The sequence below is a fragment of the Xylocopa sonorina genome, chromosome 6, assembly GCF_050948175.1.
Source record: "Xylocopa sonorina isolate GNS202 chromosome 6, iyXylSono1_principal, whole genome shotgun sequence".
NCBI classification, from domain to species: Eukaryota; Metazoa; Arthropoda; class Insecta; order Hymenoptera; family Apidae; genus Xylocopa; species Xylocopa sonorina.
Window position 1 is genome coordinate 4,613,595 of NC_135198.1, and position 23,719 is coordinate 4,637,313.

Here is a 23,719-nt window from a genome sequence, read left to right on the forward strand (position 1 = left end):
ACAAAATCTCGAAAATCCGACTTTGTATCAGGAGAACATGACGTCATAGGAGGTATCCGAGTTTTGCCACTTCTTGGAAATGACGTCATCGAGAATTCCTGGAATTCCGGCGATTCTTGGAAGTGACGTCATTTTCCTAGAAGTGGCACGCACACCTCCTCACCACTTATGTTCTCCTGATACATTTCCGATTTTTCGTTCGCGGACCCGATTTTTCGACTTTGTATCAGGAGAACATGATATGCGAGGAGGTATCCGAATTGTGCCACTTCTTGGAAATGACGTCATCGAGAATTCCAGGAATTTCGGCGATTCCTGGATGTGACGTCATTTTCCAAGAAATGGCAAGTAGAGCGGTATAGGTGGAACAAGTGTTGAGGGTAAATGATAAAACTTGTTGAATTACGTTTAAATTGATTTATTCAATAAAATTAATGTAATATACAATAAATTACAACTAAACTGTGCCAAGAACTTATAATATATTGTTAAAAGTAATATACAACAATATTATATTAATAATGTAATGTCTTATTGCTTCCTTTCTTCCTGTTCCTCTTCTCTCTTCTTATAATCTTGAAATAATGCTGATTAATTGGAGGGGACTCTTGTGATAGCTGTAACAGAAAGAAAAGAGCAGTTAGCTAATCAACATATTATTTTAATGTATTTAATTATACAGGGTGCTTCTCTACTCGTGTGATAAATTTTTACAACTGATATTGCACCTCAAAAGCAACAAAAAGGTTCATATAAACTAGGAGCAGCAGTTTCGCTCATATTATTGATTGCATCTTCCAAACCGCAAGTCCTACCAGAAAATGACTAACAATATTGTAAAGAGCAATAAATTTCCTATTACAATAGTTCCTATTTTACCTTAAAACTCGAAAACTAGGGGAGTAATAAAAGTTTAAACTTATCTCTGAAGGCAATATTGGTAAATTGCGAAAACCTTGATCTTCTATTTAACTAATTATTTTTAGATATGGAGGGCAGTATATATCGCAAAATCTTCTTTATTCACTAAGCTTCCTGATGGTATAATCAGTTTTTTATTCCGCCGCACGGAAGCAAAGAAATTTTGTGTGAAATGGTGAAAACTGCAGGTGAACTGTATATGCATTCATAGCACTCAAAGGATTAATTTCATTTTTAACCCTAAACGCGGCTTTCTACAGAAAAATTATAACGACCAACTTTACTAAATGGAAATAGAGGGTTCTACAACTCTGCACTGTCCGCATATGTATATATTAAATAAATAAATTCTTTAATTTTCATTAAATAGAAAGAGTAAGATAAATTATATCTCCCGCTTTAGAGGTAAGAAAGAGAAAGATATATCAGAAAACTATAAGAAAGAGTGAAACAGATGTTACCTACCCTACTCAACAACACCTTGCGCCATCTCTGTGAAAAGTGCTCAAACTGGTCACATATAATTATCGACAGCGAAGTAAACTACTAAAGCACTATCACCATTTCTCGAATAAGCACTGAAACTAGTCGGTAATTAGTCTCAGTCCTTTCTGCAGAGATGTCGCCACGAGATTTCAGAAGTTCACTTCGCTGTCGATAACGCTGTGCGACCAGTTTGAGCACTTTTTGCAGAGATGGCGCCAGGAGTTCTCGAGTAAGGTCAGTATCATCTGTCTCACTCTTTCTTATAGCTTTCCTATATATATTTCTCTCTCTCTTACCTCTAAAGCGGAAGATATAATATATCTTACTCAATCAGCAGTACTCTAAAATTCTGTAATTAAGATAAGAGAGAGAGAGAGAAGCAGAAAGAAGGCTAGAGGAGTGGAAACGAAGTGAGTAAGGCAATAGAGGTGTAATATACAGGGTGATTCACTACTCGTGCAACAAATTTTTACTGCTGATGCTATACCTGTGAAGCAGCAAAAAAGTTCGCATAAACCTAGCTCCGAATTTCAAAAATGGCAGAGAATTTTCCTTAAAGCCCTAAAGGGGTGAGGAGTGGAGTCTTTGATGTAGTTTCTTGTAAGCATGCATACTGGAGCGAAAGAGCACGAAGCTGGAACTGGAGGTCCACAATTTGACAGAAAAAGGTAGTTTTATCACTGATTTTGGCAAACGAGGAGAATGGTCATGACCACAAGTATTACACTTAATAAATCATATGTGTCACTCGAAAGTACTCTACAGACGTGAGGAAATCTCTGGCTTGAGCCAGGGTGCAGAGAGTATTGGGTCTCTTGAGTGACAGGAATGACTCACATACGGACACTACAAAGTTACAGCACCCTCTATTTCCATTTAATAAAATTAGTTGCAAAATTAAAATTGGTAATAAAATTGATCTACTATCCATTTAGACTTTCTCTTAACGCCACTAAATGAATTCACTAATGAACATTATTATCTTCGAGGCAGGGGGTACACGTTTCTCACCTAAACACCAAATATTACATGTAGCAAGTCACGGAAAATGTTGCACCGAGAAATGTCAACGCAGAATAGTAGGAGAAAAGCCGAGTGGCAATGGAAAGGCGTGGTAGAAGATCATAGTGCAATCTGCATTACTCTGCAGCAGCCAGGGCGCGCAGGCGGCCATCAAGGTCTCCTCAGGTCAACGTGATCCAATCCGCCGTATAAAACGCCCCTCTCGACGAACCTTCGGCCACTGTTGTTCTTCCCGTTGCCCGTTCTCGTTATTTCTCCATTATGAACATCGGATACGTAAGTACCAATATCTAAACTTTTGCCTCCATACATTTAATAACGCACTAATCTATACAATTAATTATGCGCTGCTGCGACAAAAGTTGTACGCGTCCCTAATTTAAGTATTCCTAATTTGCACGAATTTCTCAGTGGAAATCATTTAAATTCTATTTCCACATTATGAGAATAATTTGTATAATTCTTTTTGCCAAGGAAATTTTTCAACAAGTCATACGCATCGATTAATTAATAATATCATCGTTGAAACGCAATGTTTGCATTTTCAGGCATTACTCTTCTGCACGATCGCGTTAATCTCGTGTCGATCGTCGACTGGCCAATACCAACCACCGCCACCCCAGCAAGCAGCAATTTTGAGCGACGCAAGATATTTGGCTGGGGATGGAACTTTTGGCGCCGCTTACAAGCAGGAGGATGGCGTGGAGTTCAAAGAGGAAAGCGACGTCTACGGAAATCGTCGTGGGTCTTACTCCTACGTCGATCCAACGGGACAAAGGCGCACGGTGACGTACACAGCTGGAAAGAATGGCTTCCAGGTAGGTTACAATGCACTATACTGTGATCTCTGTCATTAAATACACCTTAACGACTATATCTTTGTTATTGGACAATTTTATATGATATTATTTTTGTTTTAATTACAAAGAGAATTTGTTTTACTAATTATATTGCTCTTGGAAATTGTTTGCGCTATATACAATTCATGATACCGTTGTTCACCATGATTGACAAATTGTACGCGAATGTCTCATACGATTGCACAAGTAATTTTCGCAATTGTGACTTCGAAACCAGAATTCCATGCTGTCACACATCCACAGCTTCAACTATAATTTAAGTAATACAGAGATAACCATAATACATTTATTTAAGGGTCTATTATAATTCTTGCAATTTTACAATATTTATGAACAACCCTCAATCCCAAATTTTTATCTAATATTCTATCTGCAATTAATACTCAATTATAACAATGATAACAAATGTACTTGTATACGATCAGCTATATTGTTCCCGAAACTTAACTAGTCCTACAGAACTATCTTAAGTACTGAAAGCTAAATTGTAACCAAAGAAACAATTCACTTAACGATAGAATTAAAATGAAAAACCACAAAAAAGAAAAGACATCCTATTAAATTAATAATTTGCTAGACGATAATGGGCAATATTTTTGAAATAATAAAAAATTACCGCCACTCCACGTTCTCGTCGGTTTCCCGTTAACGAACAGGCTTCCGGGGACGGCATTCCCGTTCCACCCCCGCAAGTTCCGCCCAAGCCAGACTACGAGCCGCTGCCGCAATACAACCCGCCAGACTACCAACCACCGCGTTACAATCCGGAGCCAGAATACCAACGCCAGAGTCAACCGTCGTACGAGGTGCACCCTGAACCCGAACCACGACCGCAACCAGTGTACCAACCTCAACCGCAATATCAGCCCAGACCCCATCCGCAGTACCAACCTAGACCTCAACCGCCACCCGAAATTCGGCCCATCCCCTCGTACAACCAACGGGCGCAATACGAACCCCCAGCTCGACCTTTGCCGCAGTACAACGCGATAACAACGCCACCGCCGAGAAGGTTTTACCCGCCAGGAAAGTTGGACTTCAACAGGACACCGGACGGGTACTCTTACACGTTCAGTAAAAGTTAAGTGGAACAATTAAGTAATTAGGGGGATGGAGAGAGAGAGGGGGTGGAGGTAAACATTTGGAAGTTGCGAATGCAAATGATGAATTGGGTAAAAGAAATTTAAATAGGCGGGAAATTTTGTTTATCTTGTATCTCTTTGCGAGCTATGCGAGGGGGTAATGATTAACGGATATTAAATTATAGGCGAGCGTGCATTCGTAATTAAGAGATTGTAGGTAACCAGAGCCTTGTCCATGATCTTACCGCAAGGCTGCTCGCGTGAACGAGTTGAACTTCCTAGGAAGGACTGCATAAATTTCAGAAGGAATTCCTGAGGGAAACGTGGCGAACAGATTAGTACGTTTATCTCGCTAATTGGGGTAGATTTCTTCGTCCATACGACACTTTTGCTTATAACGAATGCGAGATCGTAGAAATATATGCCGGCTGATCGGTTAAACGACATTGATTTCCGTCCAATTCCTTTCGCGTTCATTTCAAATTGTTTTATTTGTACACGTTGCAAATATAAATGAATTTCAAGTAATTAACTTCTTTGATTTCTTAGAAACTCTTGCTACCTCTTATATCAATTTTTCACCGTGCGAACAAGTTACTCGGTATTTCACGAATCGGATTATCTCTCGAACAACTAGGTTGGTCGACGCCCTACATTTTGTTTAGCAGTTTCTTCTGCAAATACGAGCGCTATCCCGCGCACTTCTGGGTCACATCACTTTCATTTAGCAACCTTTGAGGTTTCCCCATGCCGTATTGCAACAAACCACGGAGGATCCCACGACCCGACAGGGAGGATACGTGATCGTTTGGGCGTGGACCATGCCCTACTATAACTGCATGCGGCTTGGGCATGTGAGTCATAATGATGGACTCACGATGCCTCGCTATTATACAATTTAAGTTCCTGATACACTGGAAAAAAAAATGATAACTTGGTATTGGAAAACCTTGGAAACACGACACTTTACCTCGAGGTACAGATAATAATATACATATAATTTATTCCCGCAATTAAAATACCACTTAAATATATTCTGTACTTTATAGAAATTAATTTCTCTTACTGAAATAAGAATTAAATTAGCGTAACTTGATATAAGACCGTATAGATCTCATTATTTTACTATTCTATACTTTGCTATTCTTCACGCGCGTGTCTTCGCTGTACGACTTATTTCTCGAATAACTGCTCATTACTGTATCGATTGCTTAGAATTAAGTACACAAAAAAAAAGGATCTATTTGTAAAATGCGAACTAAAACATATACACTTTACTCTTAATGTTTGTACCTTTTTATGTATCAATGTCTCGAATAAATAAATAATTACGAAAACAATGGAATACTTTGCTAAGAAAATAGACGAACCAACGTCAATTTCGCCTAACCAATCAATCATATTGTTCAACAAATCCAAGCGGTGCATTTTTATTTCTACCAAACTCCCATTATCCAGGATCGCGTGCCGCATAATCGCGCGTCTCCTCGAGCAGCTACGTCCGAAATTGCGCGGGCTCGAATTGTCAGCATCTTCCAAGTAAAAACGGAAGGGAAGCGTCAGACAAAGGGGCGATTATCTCATTATTCCGGCTCGCAAATAACACAGTATGCAGAGGCCTATACGCGAAGGGGAAAACGCGGCTCGTCGCGACGCGTCCGTTTACCAACGTCCGTAATACGGGCGCGGCAAGGCAAACCGGCTGTGTATCGAACCAGGAACTCGATAACCTTACCAGCAGCCCGAAAGAAACGCATACCGTGGCGTTTCGTGTCACGTCGCGTCGACGTTCGTCGTTCGAAGGAAAGTCCGCTCGTCGATTTAAATCTGTCGCTGAACGGGCGCAGCAAACTGGACGCAACGTGCCACCATCGACTGCTACATATTTGCAGAGTCATGCTGCTTGCCCTACAGATCCGTGTTACGCGCTCGCCGCAACGTGTTTTCTACCGTTCGATTGTCGTACCCGTCTATGTAAATCAGCCACGATTATGACGAATTCGCGGCTTTGATCTTTCAATGCGTTTCCGCGTAGGCTCCGCCAACTGGTTCTCAAAGGAGGTTCTGCAGGTATAAGTCTATAGTCGATCATTTCTTCCAGTTTGCTAGTAAACAGTTTACAAACGTATTCTTTATAATAATCGATAAATAGATACATAAATTGTTAATTAAAGAAGTTGGCGAAGAATATTAATTTGATACAACTGCTGTCTACAAAATGAAACGGATAGAAAATCTTGTTTTATGAAATCGAACTATCGTGCCATACACTGTACACTAATCATCAATGTTTTACTTTTTCAGTCGTGTTTTATTTAGAAAGGTATATTGGTTATACATTTTGTTTCATGAGATTATGGCAGTAATATACTGACTCTGATTAGCTGCGCGTGACATCAACAGTATAAAAGTAGTCTAAGAAACAGCTGCTATTAGAGGCAGTGGCATCAAACGTTCACTCCTCGGAGCAAAAGTAACGATAATGATAAAAAGAGGGTGTAAAAAAAAGAAGTAAAGGAACGAGAAAAGAAATAACGCTCGTCTTATCCCTATTAACCTAGCTTATCGTTATTTAGAAATTCTTATGCCAATGTGCCTCCTCGACACGTTCAATTTCAAATGATCAGAGCGAAGTTCGGATAAGTCCCAGAGAGAAGGCACTATACGTCTATATCAGATACGGTATTCCACTCTCGTCGATCGTACAAAGTACCGAGACGATTCGCGATCGTTGCACGCGAGAATTCGTGTTACGTTTCGCGTGCGAATTCTATTTTTTCAAAGAAGAAAAAAAAAAGAAAAAAAGAAGAGATACAGAAATCACCCCAGAGAAAGAGAACGTGGATCACGCTAGACATTCAGGCAGATATATCATTTTGATCTCTAAGAATTTATTCATCGACGGCGTGCAAATGGCAGGCATCATTTCCGGTACACACTTCGACGTACCAGTCCCTAATGCTCTTTGTTCGTGAAAATCAGAGCGCAAACCAATTGTTATAATTGCGTCTTCGTATCATTTTCAATCGTAGCCTTATGCTGGCCAGCATTGGATTCGTAATCAGAATCGATTGGCGGACATTTAAAAGTGTGAAAGTCCGTTTAATATCGTTCAGCTGTTTCAATTTTCCACGACGATGAAAATCGACGCTCTCGTACTTGCGTGTTCAGAGCAGGACTGAGCAACTTGTGGCTTGCGACGGCAATAATGCGACGATGATACACTTTTATTTGACAATTTTTCCTTGATGAAAATTGTATTCACATTGATGATACTTTTCTAACTAAAATGAGATTAAACGCGATATAATTTGGATTGCATTTACTTATTTAATAAAGAACAACGATTCATTGTATTTTACACATTAAATAGGTATATATGTTCCAAATTATGTGGTGTTCTGCTCGATTTTAATCAGAAGGATCTCAGGAGTGTGCTACTACAAATTCCATACAAACGCAAAAAGTTATCGTTGCATTATTACAGGCAAACCGACGGTCGTAAATTTATCAAGCTCGCAGATCGTATCTGTTCGGTCTAACTGCATTAATGCAGTTTTGAATGTCACGCAGTTATCGAGAAAGTACCGTCATTTCGCACCAGTCTAATATTGCTAGTTAAGCGCAGAATACAATGCGTAGCAAGCCATGAAGTTCGCAAATTCTGACTAAAAGAGAAATCAATTAAGTCATGATTAAGCGAGACGTTCGCGTATCTCTTCGTCTCTTAGTTTTATAGTATGTACAATTTACTAAATCTTCAATGGCATCCAATTGCAAAAAAGAAAGAAACGTGTTGCTCATCCCTGGTCTAGAGTAAATTACCAGACGAACAATTTCCTTGCTCGACGTGCCAACGCGTGGCTAATTCTAAATACATACAACTATGTAAAAAATGTTCTCGTCAACCGTGTTAGAAGAAAGGCCCGCATTTTTGTATTTTCTCTTCGTTACCCGTCGAAATATTCTCATTCAAGATTATTCACGAAACGTCTCACATCTTTTCCCCGTCGTTTTTCTCTTCTTTTCCATTGTTCTCCGTTTTCTCTCCGCAACAACCACAACTATTGTCGATTCGATTAATACTATATTGCACTAGTTAGAATTATACAAAATATATACCTAACGGTAGACTTTGCTTTTCTTTTTTTTTCAAGTATACCATTTTAGGCACCGTTCATCCTGGAAGTAATTTGAATTGAAAAGAAGCCGAAAGAGTTCAGTTCGTACGTGAGGCAGGAGGCACGGCAGTTGCGACACTATTTAGCTCGCGGTGACTATCTAATGTTCTATACTAAAGACGAGAGGAAGTAAGCGCTGTAGATGCGAGTCCTATGTAGTTATTGGAAAAGAGTTTGTTCACAATGCACCGTCTCTCGTGGAGCATGAGCTAATATCGTACAGGGATATTCTAGCTTGATGGTTTTTACGTTAAAACACAGAGTGCTTGGACTGGTCCTAAAAGAAATTACTAGAAGCGATTCCATAAGCTAAAATGAGACGAAAATGAAGAATAACAAAATTGCGTTTGACGCTTGGTTTCCGAGAAAAGCGACTTTGAAAATTAGCCGCAAAAATGGCTGCGCGCAACTATGTAGGGTTTCTATCACGTATCGTAATGGCACTGGACTCTTAGCATTGGTGCGTGCGTGCTTCACGAATTATCAAAGTTGTTTTAATTGAAAACGAAGCGTCAAATGGAATTTTGTTACTCTCAATTTTCGACTGAATTTAGCTCATGGAATCACCCCTTAAAATTTCTTCCAAGAGCAACCGAATATCCTTCGTAGAAGGAGCAACGTATAAAATTATTGTTGTGCAAAATTCGATTGCAGTTCGATAAAACATATCGTAAGGAATTTTACAAATGTTTTCAGACATACTCGAGCTCGTAAGTACGCGCACGCATTTGGCTGTTTCCTTTTTACTGTTAATTGCAACAAGTTGCAACAATTCCCTGGTTAAGTACATACTGATACGTCAGGTAAAAAGGATGTGATCGTAACAATAAACGAGACATCAACCGTACAGTAAGAGAAATATAGTAAAAATGAGGGAGAATAAAAATCTACCTGCTGTAAAATAGATGAAAAATATAAATATCTGGGGATGGTTGCGTTTCGGTAATATTGTCAACACTTACGCTATACCGCAGTAAAAACTACACGTTTGGTATTATAAATCGATAATGCGGTTAATAATACGTCGCCTTTGGAAGATCATCGAGATTTACTTAAAAAAGAAAGGAAGTGAAAAGAATCACATAATTAGAAGATAATCTTAATATTCATGCGCTGTATACGCAGCCATTACGATCACTAAATAAAAGAAAAATATTCGTATTTCTTTAAAATATAAATATTTCACCTGAATTTAAAACGAATTCCTTAATCAAGTAATATTTTCTATAAAACTATTTAGCTACGCGTAACGTAACGTAACATGTATATATATATATATATATATATATATATATATATATATATATATATATATATATATATATATATATATATATATATATATATATATATATATATATATATACTCTCAGAGTGCTAAGACATATAATTTTAAAAACATATGTTAGAAACAATAAAATTTCCAGATCGTAGAACACATAAACTAGATCCCCCCCCCCCTGAAACATAAAAAATAAAACGAGCCAAAAATATATATAATAGCATTGAGAACAAACCTGTACATTGGGTAGCGGGTACTGCTAATGGCTAAAGATGGCGGGAAGCTAGCTATGTATATAGGAACGTATACTATTAAGTAATCATACTTAAATACTGGCGCAATAGTGGAATTTTCTTACCGTATACATCAGTATCGCGCCAATATCCAAATATCTGGCGAATAACGTATGTCTCAATTCATTATATATAATATTCGAGACACACAGTAGTACTGTGGTTATTCGAGATCTTTAACTCCGGTGATATGTCGCGTAACGTGAAAAATACTATTCTCTGTTCATTCCAGGAAGCAGTGCACTTTATACTTATTGACATGTGGTCAGCTATCGGCCGAACGAGTTATGTTATATTCGAAGGACTCGTGCAACAATTTGTAACAAGTTATATTCATTCCCCACAGTTATCACTAGAGAGCAGCTGTTTATCTAAACTCACATTTTTCTGAACGGTGTTGAGAAGAGAAACCTTAACGGAGATATTTATTATCTTCTGAATACAGGATAGATCATCAATCATTCGATAAAGTAGCTATTACTCGTTATATTACAATTTTTGAAAAGTTACTTTGAATATCCAGTATAGATTGCATCCAAAAAAAAATTCACGTTAGTGATAACTGTGTGTGGTCAGTTCGTGAAAATGAAACCTCTATTTATTCCTCTTTGCAACGTGGAACAAGCGAATAATTGTACACGAGCATACTACTGTGCATCTCACCGCTAATAAATCAGTATATATATATATACTCAAATCAGTATATATATATATATGTACTCATTACAAATCACAATACGCATGACATTCTATGCAAAAGTTCTGGTCAAAATGGAGTAGAGAACTTGTACTATGGTAAGACACGAATCGATGGCGCATAATAACAGGAAGGATAATTCTAGCTGCATAATCCGGATGGATCGACGAGTCCACGCGCGATCAGCTCGGCCGTTGCTGGATCGCCGCCTTGTTTACCACTCGAATGCTGAGGAGGTGTTTGCTGCACGTGGGGTTCGAAATGGGAACGTACGTGGAACATAAATTCAGCCTTGTCTGTGAAATCCGTACGGCACATCAGACAGAAATGCCTCTCGGACGCGTATGGCTGCGGTGGAGGCGCGGACCCCGGGAAATAGGGTGCTGCATGCTGCGGCGGAGCCGTTGTTTCCAAATGAGAACTATTAAAAAAAGAAATATATAGAGCAAAATCATCGTTTTGAAATGAAATAGAGAAACTTCTTATCCGCTATATACAACAAGTATACGTAAACGTCAATTACCGTGCGTGTTGCATCCACTCTTCCCTCGTGGCTAATGCTCGACCGCACAACTCGCACGCCCAACTAACTGGTTCCTCTTTCAATTTCAGTATAGTAGTATCCTGACGTGATTGCTGTTGCTGCTGCGGTTGTTGCGGTTGCTGCTGCTGCTGTGCTTGTTGCTGTTGTTGCTGCTGCTGCTGCTGCTGCTGTTGATCCGAATTGGGAGCTGTGGGCGTGGACAGTGGCGCCACACCCGGTCTGTGTCTCAGCTTGTTCATGTGAATAACTAACTTATCTCTACGAGCGAATGCTTTACCTGGAGATGCAAGAGACATGGTAACATTAATTAAACTCGTTCGAGTGATCGTGCGAGGCACGGGGCAAGCAGTTTTGGCGTACTTACCACAAACTTCGCAGGAATATGGCTTCTCACCGGTGTGGATGCGCATGTGAATGACGAGCTTGTCTTTACGGGCAAGTCCTTTGCCGCAAACGGTGCAGGCGAATGCCTTCGTCGCCGGCTCGCCAGTGTTGGTAGCCTTTGACGCGAATCCAGGACGCGAAGTTGCGTTGTTCGTCATTCTTAACGGCTGGTTCACTGTGGGAGCCCTGCTCCCAAACTGCTGATCCATCGCGCCAGGAAATGGGGGCATCACGCCACCAGGGCGCATCGCTGCTGAATAATCTGGAGACCTATTTCGATTCCAATCGGGGTAATGTAATAGAAGATTTTCGTTTCAATTGATTTTATGGTATCTTTCACGATTTCGAATCTAGTAAAGATTTTACAGAGTGACCAAAATTGAAACGTCGTTGAAGCGTTATTTCTGAACTTTTTATCAGCAAATGTATGTTAGTTCGTTCAATTAACTTGCCATGTTCCAATAGAACGGAGCACCCGGACACCGTCGTCGTAGCCTAAGCCATCGTCGGGTAAAGTGAAGGTTGGATTCGGTGTTTGAGGTGTCGCAGGTGGACCGGGTCCAGCAAGTCTCGCTTGTGCAGCTTGTTGTGCCATGTGTTGCTGTACAGCAGCATGAGCCACTGCGTGAGCCTCCACATAAGCTGACCGCTGCTGCTGCTGCTGGCTACCATTAGACATCTTGTCCTTGTCCGTGCCCTATTAATCGTTTGTTTACACTTACAGTGAACTCTTTGCCGATATAAGTTATACTGGGAAGAAAATGTTGATTTTTCTTCTTTTAAGTTAACCCTTTTGTGTATTGAATTATGTTTTTAGACTCGTTGGTATATACATTTTTTCCGACTACTTACTAATTACTATATATTTGCTTTACAGGTGCTTTTTGGTATCGATATGACCACTTTTTAATTATTTAAATTTTGCATTAATTATTTGAAATCCAAGTGATCCAAATTTACTATCTATATATAACGTAATCCATATCAACTGTACACGTTGCCAGCGGATTAACAATATTAGTTTTTATTAAGCTATTATAATTTTCACTGGAAGTCTCGATCGAAGACTCAAATATTTAGCAGAAAATCTTGATGTACTTATTTCCTTTTTGTACAAATACGTATTGCGCTTTAATGAAGCAATTAAACGTAATGGATTTACTTTCAAATAGATTAGATTAAAAAATGTGTTCGCGTGAAGTTGCTCCTTGACAACAAAATTGTTGAAAAAGAAGTCTTGCTGCACAAAAAGTTATCTGTAATTAATGAGTAATTTGGAACTTCAACTTCTTCTCAGAATTAATACTATCGTCATTTATCAATATAATTGGGCAATGTGCAGATGTCGTTCTCGAAGATATCTCGTTTATATTGAAACTAGCGTAAAATATCCCGTTAAACAAGTCAAAGCTTATATTTTGCATAAGAAAAAATCGTTGAATATAAAATTGCACAAAAGACGAGGTAATAACTGACGAATTCGTTAAATAACCGTGGAAAAATAAAAAAGTATCGTATAATTTTTTAACAATTAATACTTGTTAATACCTCGGATAACGATAATCGCGTATAGAAAATATATTTGCCGGGTATGTCGATATAATTGTAAAATTAAAAGAGGCCTGTAGGAACGAGCGGCGTTTTGCGACGTTTCTATCAATTCGAGCACAAAAGCGTAGTAGCTTCGGAGCCGATATGGGAAAACGATTAATCACGGGGACAGAACCGAGCGGAGCCATGCACGAAGGCGCACTCGGTGCCAAATATCTATTAACGATAATCGATATTTACCAGAAACTGAGTTTCAAACAATTCTTCGGTTAAATGGGACTTATTCCTGCAACTTGACATCAAGCGTAATTGACGCTCTTATTCAGTGCGAGTAGCTAAAATAAATGTCCTAAATATAGCAGAAATTAGTCTTGCAGAAATATCGATAAGGAGAAATTTGTCATGATTTAATTTTCACTGATGTAATTGACGTATTCGAAATTTCTAACTCCGTAACGTTTTATAGGCTGATGCAATCATCTGTAACGCTACAGCTAATGATAATAAAGATCTTAAAACGTGTACGACACAAATACAAAAATATATATGATACAAGAGAAGCAAACCTTTCTTTTTTCGGACATTTGATAGTTCTAATATTAAAAGTTCTGCTCAAAACCAAAAAAAAAAAAGAAAAAGAAGGGAAATAAAATGTTCAAAACGTAAGGAGACTAATTAGAAAGGGGGTTGCGAGGCGAATCGAAATTTTGTCCACGTGACGTTGAGCTCTGTCGCGAGGGGTATCGGCAGCGAACCGAGAAGATCATCGTTGTATCGCCGAGAAGGATCACAGAAGCCTGTATCCCCCGAAGACGACATCGAATGTACATAAAAGACAGGGACTTTCGAAGGAACCGAAAAGATCTCTGCGTGCAGCCTGCTCCGTCAAGGTCCTCCGGGAAAGAACGATGACCGAAACGAGAGGGACGGGGAAACCAGAGTGAGGGTAGAGAACAACCGTGGGGAGACGAAAGAAGAGAAAGAAAGGTACGGGTAGAGAGAAAGGGACAGGTTGGCTTAGGAAGAGGCGAGACGCGAACGTTCCCACAAAAGACGAGCAAACGCTATCGTACCGATCTTTGGGGCTCACGTACCTCCTATATACACGCAGCACAGATGCACACTTCGTGCCACCCTTTGCAGAGGCCGAGTAAAACCGTACACGGTACAGGTCGGACGTCCTCGAGGAACGATATCACTGGCGACGGTCACAAGGCGAGCAACTCAACGGCACATCACGTAGCCCGGCTCGTAATCATGTCGCCGCTTTGTCGGTAGTTCCCGAACTGGGTGAAAAAAAATCGAGCAGCCACGAGGCTCGTCGCAGGGCCGGGAGGCGGCTGAACACGGTCGGAGTGTACCAGCCTGGGGTCCAATGACAACGACGAACGCGACGAACGCCGACGAGGACACGACACGGCCACGCGCGTTCCTCCTTTTCACGACGCCACGAAAGAATCTCGCGTTTTACGGGGCAACCGGAGTGTGTCCCGCGGAGCTAGCCGCCGATTCCCGGCGCGGGAGGATGCAAGGACAAAGAGACGAAAAAACGTCTGGCTGACGTGGAGGGGGTAGGTAGTCCTAGCGAGCGAGCGAACGAGAGAGAAAAAGAGAAAGAGAGAAAGAAAAAGAGAGAGAGAGAGAGGGGAAGGGAGGAGAGGAGACACGGCGAGGGAAGGAGAGCAGAGCGTAGGGAAGAAAGAGAGCAACGATCGTCCGACTAAGAAAGAACGAGCTATAATGGGATGGAACGAAGAGGACGGAGACGGGCGAGGAAAATACGGTAGACAGACACGGAGGGAGGAACGGAGAGAGGGATGGTGAGAAAGGGAGAGGCGAGATAGCCGGTGACACACGGATGCAGCGCGGCGTAACGATATCGAGTGGAGGTCCCCGCGGAATGCACCGTGGCGACGTGCCGTGGAGAGCAGGACCACACAGGGTGCACCGATCGGACGGAGACGGAGGCGGTAGGCGGTGGATAAGGCGGAGGAGATGGAACACACTTCGGTGTAGAGACACTCGGGTATCGAGTCAAGTACGCGGGAAGTTGGCGTAATAAACGCGTTCTGCTCGATCGGAGGAAACTACGCGCGTCCCGTTGGCCAGGCGAAATTGGCGCGACTAGGTACGGGGACGGGGCACAGAGCGATACTGAGCCCGGTGGTAGGGAAAGAAGAATAGGCACGGGAGAAGCGATACGCGGACGAGACGGCGCGGTGCAACGATATCGAGTGGAGATCCCCGCGCAATGCATCGTGCCCGGCGCGACGAGCAGAGCGCGAGAGGGAGACGGAGAAGACCGCGGCGGAGAGGCGAAGAAGGACGGTCGAACGAGAGAGAAAGAAACAGGGACGCCCTAGAGAGGCAAATATGCGCGCGAAGAGACCTTCGTCTGTACCTTGTGTCGTATACACAGACTACCGAGTCACCCGCCTGCCGGATACACACAATGACGGAAGAGAGCAGCGTAGCAGCAGTCGTCGACGGCGTCGGTGGCGGCGGCGCTCTGCAGTGCGTCGGCCCGCTGACCTTGACACTGACATTGACTGAGCAAGCGAGCGAGACAGAGAAAGAGAGAGAGAGAGAGAGAGAGAGAGAGAGAGAGATAAACGGTAACAGTCGAACGAAGACAGAAACGTATTGTTGAACGATATGAGGACGATTAGGCGAAACTAGACGCGATACGAGTCGCCGGTTCGAGAGTACCGTTCCTTCCCTCTGTTCCTTCCCTTTGCTCTCTAGCTCTACTTGGCTGACCGCATCAATGATCAACCGAGTAACGAGACTTCGTCGACCGTTTACGACGGGGTATTCCAGACCTCGGAAACAGGTTTTCAGAGGTGCTGAGGCCTGCTCCTCGTTGCACCTGTGCCCGGGACAAGGAGATCCAAACGGGCCAACCGCCGGCGGTGGGGGTCGGACAATCTTGGATTGGGGAGCAACGAGACGCGTAGAGGAACAGAGACGGAGGAGAGGAGCAGGTGGAAGAAGGACAAGAAGGGTGGAAAAGGCGAAGGCGAGCGGTAGAAGAGAAACGGGGCTCGCCGATCGCGAACGGAAGCCAGAGAGAGACGGGGCGACGGCGAGACGTCGAAGAAAAGGAGAACTGACTTTCGCTTTCTGTGCGCGACGCAGCCTAGCCCGCGGAGCGTCGATCAATAGCGCCGCGACAGTTCCACACATACACGTGCGTGCCGCGTACGAATCCTCTATACTGGTTGCTCGCGTGATCTGTCTCTCTTTCGCCCTATCTGTTCATCCGTGTCTGCTTATCTGTATATTATCCCCACCAGCTGGATCCCCTGCGCGAGGAATCGCGTGTGTGGAATTACTGTAAAGGATCCCACACGTCACGGTTTTCCTACTGCAAACCTGAATTTTTTGGCTTTCCTTCGACCTCTTGCCGTCCTTAGCCTTCTGAACAATTATTTCGAAGCACTGACGTGTCCTTAGATTGTAAAAGAGTCCCGATTTTTCATTTTAAAGATACGGAGTATCTAAATTATTGGTATCGTGCTTGGCGAAGCAAGGGTTGCGGAGGAGGAACAGAAAGAGAATCAAGGACCTCGAGCTACCGATCAGCGACGCCCTCATTTTCTCTCTTTCCTTCAGCCGTTTATACGGTTTCGGATAGCTCTCTCGGTTTAAAGGTGCGTGTTCACTTGAGCATTCATTCCGAATGAGCGCAACCAATCGCATTCTCATTTTTTACATAACATGACGTTTTTTACATAAATATAAGTAGAAATATTTTTAAATAAAAGAGGTAATTTCTCATAGTATGAAAAAACAATCCCACTTACTATCTAAACGGCTAAAAACGTGTGAAGTTATATAGTGGAAACTCATTTTTAACCTAACTTAGTTTAGAACTGGGTTATATATATGCTCCACACGTGCTTTGGCCACTTAGCCAAAAATTCTTTCTCACAAAAGGAAAGAAACCGTCAACACATGGGAAATTTAGAGTCTATCTTTAATTCTTACTTCTCTAAAAATAAAACGGCAATATTTCAATACTTTCCACGCTGCTGTGCCAATTGTGCTCTCGTATCGTTGTTCGCGTAACGACACGCTATTCGTCGGACGCGTTTCATTTTCCGTTGCATTGTCTTAACCCGGTTAATGAAGAGAGAGAAAAAGAAACTCTGGCGGATCGTCAGAGGGAACACACCCTGTATACATCGATGTTCGTCGATGTTCACGCGTACAAATCTGCGCTCATTCAAATGCTCAAGTGGGCACACATCCTTATCGAGCGAGGCCGGCGCAAAAGAAGGTGGGCACGGTGGGACACATACAGAGAGGTGGTAGAACGCGAGCGCGTGTCGGGTAAAGGGCTTTTTACGCCGGCTCGAAATGTGGAACTCGTGTCGGCCACCCATTCGACGCATAAAGTCACTTTAACGCGTCATGTCGGAAATTGCCGCGCGAGTTTACGAGCTTGTAAAGAGTCTGGTACTTCCTAGAGTACGCACGGGGATAGCCCGGTTCCTCTTGGCTATACGTGTCTGGCCAGCGCGACGATAAATTTCCCAACGCCGCGCCCGGGAAAAAGTGCACGGCCTCTGTCTTTCTCTCTCTCTCTCCAACCCTCTCGCACTCTCGTTACGCGCCGCAGCGAGATACCGTGCACTTTATGTCAGACCTTTAATCTACCTTTATTAAGCGTGCTGTCTCTTCCATTTGTAAGGCACTTGCTCTCAGTCGTAAACCACGTGCCCGCGAGGACGTTAAACGCGTCTGATGCCTCGTGAAATCAATTAGGAGCAAATAAACCGGCGCCCCGTAAACAAGTAGTTCCACAACACGCTCGTTTGTTGCTATATTTAACGGTAACGTTATACCGATACGTGCAGTCAGCCTGCTCGTTTTCCAACGTGCCGGAACGTCTCATTCACGTGCCCGCAAGTAAAACCCAAAATTCTACAAAGTTCGAGACCTAATCTAATCTTCCGCTGTACGCATAAAGTTCAAGGTTGTCTCCGTGTTGCATTAGATTCGAATTAGGTTTCCAAGTTTGTACAACTTCTGTGCAACGTTAACATGAAATCATTAGTAGAACGTGTATACATGTGCAAGTAGTAAATTAAGCTGTACAATCTTATACAATTTGTAAATTACATAATACAATTATACGTGTATTCCATTACTTTTTTTGTTAATATTATGAGTAAAATAAAATTGTTTATTTCTCAATGAAATACCACTCGCAAACAAATCTTCGTAAACTTTTTCCATCGTGAATAACTCGAAACGATTGATCAAATGAAAAGCTCACTTAAGACTTACCAGATTCACCGTTGCGGCGAGATGCTTCAAACTATCCGCGTAATTTTTTAACACTGTGTCCGTCGTCATGCAGCTCACTCGAAACTCGTAAAACATATCCAATTTGTACACGCATCGCTGACAAATATTTTTCGGCAACGCGTCCTCTTTCGTTATCTGCGATAAATGTGACATTTGCACTTGTCATTATAGAAATCGCAACTTCGAAATCAAAAATTCTCCTAATCGAGGCAAAGTTGAAAACAGAAATTTTGCAACAACACATTCACTCGTTTTTCTTTTTTCTACTTACGAAAAAACAGAGATTCTAAACTTGGGTCAAATTATAATGTAACCTATATGTTCAACTGCGCGTAATGAACGCCGAGTTGTTGCAAACTTTTCTGCGTTATCGTATTCGCAAAATCTGTTGCAAAAACTGAACGATTGCATGATAATCGTAAAAATGTAATCCTTACTTTCATTACTTCAAAATGTGACTTCAAATGTAATTAGTTCTAATTCATATATTGGTAACCTTAAGAACGGAGCGACTACGACTCATTACTTTCTTTCACAGTATATTAAATACTTATACCACACATTAATCATATTATAATAAAAGATATATAAACAATTTTCTATTGTACTTTTAAATGCTTTAAAAGGTTAACACACACACACGCGCATATACGTATATATAGAACTGCACTTCGAATGGTGCAATATCAGAATAACTTTAACGAGAATTCACTGCTGATATTAATAACGCACACATTTTCAACGAACGTTTAAATGCCAAGGAAAGGTGTATAATTCCGCGAGAGAAACGTGTGCGAATAATACGGGACAATTAAAATACAACATGGGAAATTACTTACCACAGCAGGAATGCAGGAACGTATTTTAAAAAGTAATTGCCTCTGCTCGCCCTCCTTGTCAAATATATGAAGTTGATGGTTGCTTTTCAACGAGCACAGTCTGCATAGTTCCGCAAAGTTGAAGTCTTCGCTCATTGCCATCCTTTCCATTCACGATTAAACACAAACGCTGGGTAATTGTTAGGTTATGCCGTCTGCGAGCTTTCGTTTCCGCGCACTTCTCCGACTTGGCGAGGTATACAGGAAACGTGTCACAAGAATAGGGCTTCTATATGAACGTTACGAGTAGAAATTGTTCAAGTCTATGGAAAACGTTAAAAACTACAAGTTTCTAACGAAATTAAAGTAAGGCCGCCATTTCTTTCTTCCTGTATCGTTGTTGTCCAGCATGTAGGATGCTCAACTCCACATTGCTCGACGGTAGACCATCTGGTGGGTGGAGAAGATACAGACGAGGGGTTGCGCGTGATCATCCGATGGTAAAACAGTTTCGTAGATCATTCTTGAAATGAACTGTAACAAATGATAATATTGTATCAGATACGTGAAAATAAAGTGATTCATGAATTAAATATTAAACATTTATTATTGAATATTTAATATAGAGATAAGTGTATTGTTTTCACTGTTTAGCATGAAAGGAAAAGAGGAAGAGATTGCGAAATTATATATATTATTAGTGATGATAAATTTTTAAAAAAGAACTTTAATTATAATAATTGAAAGTTCCCTTGCCATTGTAATAGTAATATTACTATTGAAAGTTCAGAATGATACAGGAATAGTTACTGAGTTTGAACTCAATTTTTGTGATGCACAAATAATTCATGCACTCGTAACATAAATGCGCGTGACATAAACCTGCACGAACGCATGAATAAATAAAGAAAATTGTTGAATTTCGGTATAAAACCGGAATATATGGACATTTTCACGTCACGTTTTATAAAGTGAACGAGTGTAACAAGAGCAACGTATTAGAAAAATTACATTGTAATATACAGGCTCAGTAATTGATCATAAAGACGTTAATAGTCTTAATGTTATAAGTGTAAAAAATTTTCTCAACAAAATAAATTCCAAACAATGTATCTTTATCCTATTTGTGGAATACTGTGGATAATTGTGGGTTCCGTAGTAATACATTTAAATTTCTTTTCGTCCATGATATCACAGAATATATTACGTGTAAGTATGAATTATCACTTCGTTATGTGGATCTAAATTTGTTATCTAAACTCATTATAAAAATAAATTATATTAGTTCCAAGGACATAAAGTCCTAGTAGAAAAATTTCGAAACTTTATGTTTAACACGTTAAGAACATAATAAGAATTATAAATCAGCGTTTGTAGTATATTTCACGGATTACGAAATGAAAATTTTCAGTCTTTACCACTCGTAGACAGTGAGATGTACAAGATTTGGTCATCACCTGTATCTTTATACTTATCGTGTTATTTGTTCAACGTTACGAATCCTGATGAAGTGATGCGAGGGCAGAATCCAAAGTTTGTCGAATTTGGTCCTATCACTTATGAGTAGGCAAAAATATTAAATTTAATTACTTAATTTCTCGATATTTCAATTTTATATGCAATACGAACGATTATTAATTTCTGTTCCATATATATAGCGAATTATATGAGAAACAAGTGATGGATGTGGATGAAGAACTTGACGAAATCCAATATACAACGACGTCAACGTATAAATTGAACAGGAAATTAAGTCTACGTTTATCTAAACAGGATAAAGTTACTGTACTAAATCCTGCATACATTGGTGCCATTTCGACGGCAAGTACAATTGCATACAAGTGTCCAGAATTGCACGATTTAACTGAAAAACTTGCTGTCTGAGTTCAACAATCTAATAATTAGAATATACCTTCTCTATTTTATTGTTTCTAGTATCTGCAGTGCACTAGCTACTTCAAAGTTTACGAGAAAATGATGCTTTCCTAAAAATTCATTTTTGTATTAATTAACATTATTTACAGTTGGCTGCGTTACCTCCTGATTATTTGAAGAAGTATGGCGACCACATACCGAAGCTATTTCCAAACCATAGCACAATCTTCCTGACGGTTCGTCCCACGGACATACTCTTCAATGGAGTTAAAGTCTCCTGTAATGCGAGGAAATTTCCCGAACTAAAAACGATATGCGAAACGATAGACAGTTACCCCTCACCAGTATTTAGAAGAGCCGAGAAACCAAATACTTACCTTCTCAGTATGTTTCAGAGGGTAAGATTCAACTTCCACTGAAAGCAAAGTCTCAATTTTCTAATAACTCTATTCATTGCAAGACAAGAATTAAGACAGCACTGCAACAATTAATCAAACGTTATACCCTTCGACCCATTTTCTGGTTTTGGCAGACAAATGCTACCATTCGCGGGCCATTTACAATTAACAGAGGTTTACAAAACATTAGTAGATTAGGCGATATAACATCTTATAAAGGAAGAAGAGTACAGGCAGTATGGAACACCGATGACTGTAATACAGTGAGAGGAACGGACACTATTACTTGGGCGCCATTATTAAGATCAGAGCGTGTTGTCTCAACGTTTTCAACAGAGTTATGCAGGTTGAAAAATCTTCAATAGAAAAGAACGAAGCGAGAAACTCCTCACTATTTCTCTATCTCTCTGAGAAATAAAATTTCACTAAAAAATTTGTAGATCCATAGAAGCGGATTATGTGAAGAATGTTTCGTTTCATGGTATAAATGGCTTGAAATACGCAGGGAGGGAAAGAGTATGGTATCTGAACAATACGAAGTGTTACTGTCCACCAGAAAAGGACGCGTCGGAATGTCTGCCAAAAGGTTTAGTCGATGTCTACGACTGCCAGGTAATATTTTTACAATCAGGAGAAAAAAAATGATCTTTCCTCGTCTGGTGTTTGATAATTTACAGAAAATACCTGGAATTCTGTCAGAGCCACACTTTTTACACGCTGACCCAAAACTTTTAACTTACGCGGAAGGCTTGAATCCTAATGAAAGTCTGCACGAGACATACATCGTTATCGAGCCATATACAGGTGCACCCCTTTCCGGCTCGAAAAAGATACAAGTGAATCTGAAGCTGGAGAAACTGCCGCTTAAATTGCTGTCAAATATCAGTGAAGGATACTTTCCAATCGTCTGGTGTGCCAATGTAAGATTTCTTTTTCGAAATCAGTATCATTATTAATTTGCACATCGACGTCATTACAGTGATGTAAATCAACATTTAAATTTTTCACTCACAGAGTATGCATGATTTTATATCTTTTATGGTGGACCTTAAGTATTTACTTTCTCTTTTTTCTTGTTATTACACAATTTATGTTTAGTTCAAAATATTTTATTACTCCTTTTTTGACCTCAGAAAGTGTTAATCTTTCGTCGTCACTGTATCATTAAACGAAAGCATTCACGAATATTATTCTCCTTTAAACAATTTTCTTATTATATACGAGCTTATCACAACATTTTACTAAGTAATCACAATTTTCCTGGAGAACAAGGACGAAGTAATAAAATGCATGATAAATATTTCACAGGGAAATACGCCACCGATGTCTATGATAATATTCGCATATCAATCAATTCGCTATATAAAAATTGCTACTTTCCTTGACAAAGTTCCATTGGTCGTTGGAATTTATATTTTCAGTATGTCTATGCTTTACTGCGATTGCACGAAACGTAAAGCACAGCCACGTGTTTCGATTGCAGAATCGTTACTGATGTCGCCGAATTCACAGTCAAATAACATTGTACGAAGATCCGTGCGACGTGACGCACAGGCATTCGAATGATATCAACGCTTACACATCGTTCATTTGTTGCAACAAAGTTGCACAAATTATAAATCTGCCCTTTTTCGAGTTATTGATACAAAAGAAGTGATTTTTGCAAAGCTCATTGCACCAAATGAAGATATTATAAAACGAATGAACCTTGGATACGAATGTCGATAATATAGGTATTTACAATTACCGACACTAGCTTTTCATAGCAATATAAAAATACATACATATATAGCGTATTCGATGGCATTTTAAAATGTTAGATTGTCAAATGTTATTATATTAATGGCATATAAAATTACTTCACTGTATATACAAAATATTATAATATTATAGTACACTGCTTTAATCGATAACAGTCGCATAAAAATATTGTCTTTTACTTAATATTTCTCACTGTTTTGTTAGAAAAAAGTTTAGTTATAATTACTAATTATTTAAAAAAATGTAT

At 40.2% G+C, this 23,719-nt stretch overlaps 2 protein-coding genes and 1 long non-coding RNA gene across 4 annotated transcripts; 1 reads left to right on the plus strand and 2 right to left on the minus strand.

Annotated features, from left to right (window-relative positions):
• The first annotated feature begins 2,585 nt into the window (after nt 1–2,585).
• On the plus strand, nt 2,586–4,394 carry Cpr19 (cuticular protein 19). The gene is made up of 3 exons (XM_076896233.1): nt 2,586–2,706; nt 2,979–3,248; nt 3,947–4,394. Exons 1-3 carry the CDS (start codon nt 2,692–2,694, stop codon nt 4,373–4,375), a joined length of 714 nt encoding a protein of 237 aa, XP_076752348.1. The 5' UTR covers nt 2,586–2,691; the 3' UTR covers nt 4,376–4,394.
• Nucleotides 4,395–10,841: 6,447 nt separating this feature from the next.
• Nucleotides 10,842–19,751, minus strand: LOC143424548 (uncharacterized). 2 transcript variants are annotated; one of them, XM_076896684.1, is made up of 6 exons: nt 19,460–19,751; nt 18,600–18,755; nt 12,206–12,450; nt 11,734–12,023; nt 11,349–11,646; nt 10,842–11,246 (listed from the first exon to the last, which is right to left on the minus strand). In XM_076896684.1, the coding sequence occupies exons 1-6, from the start codon at nt 19,607–19,609 to the stop codon at nt 10,967–10,969; spliced, it is 1,419 nt and encodes a 472-aa protein (XP_076752799.1). In that variant the 5' UTR covers nt 19,610–19,751; the 3' UTR covers nt 10,842–10,966. The 2 variants fall into 2 exon arrangements, with proteins under 2 accessions (XP_076752799.1, XP_076752800.1); XM_076896685.1 differs by lacking the exon at nt 18,600–18,755 and having other exon boundaries at nt 19,460–19,749.
• LOC143424589 (uncharacterized) lies at nt 19,644–21,733 on the minus strand. Its single transcript, XR_013101949.1, has 3 exons — nt 21,476–21,733; nt 19,782–19,972; nt 19,644–19,727 (listed from the first exon to the last, which is right to left on the minus strand). It is a non-coding gene; the product is annotated as an uncharacterized LOC143424589 (long non-coding RNA).
• Between the last annotated feature and the right edge of the window lie 1,986 nt (nt 21,734–23,719).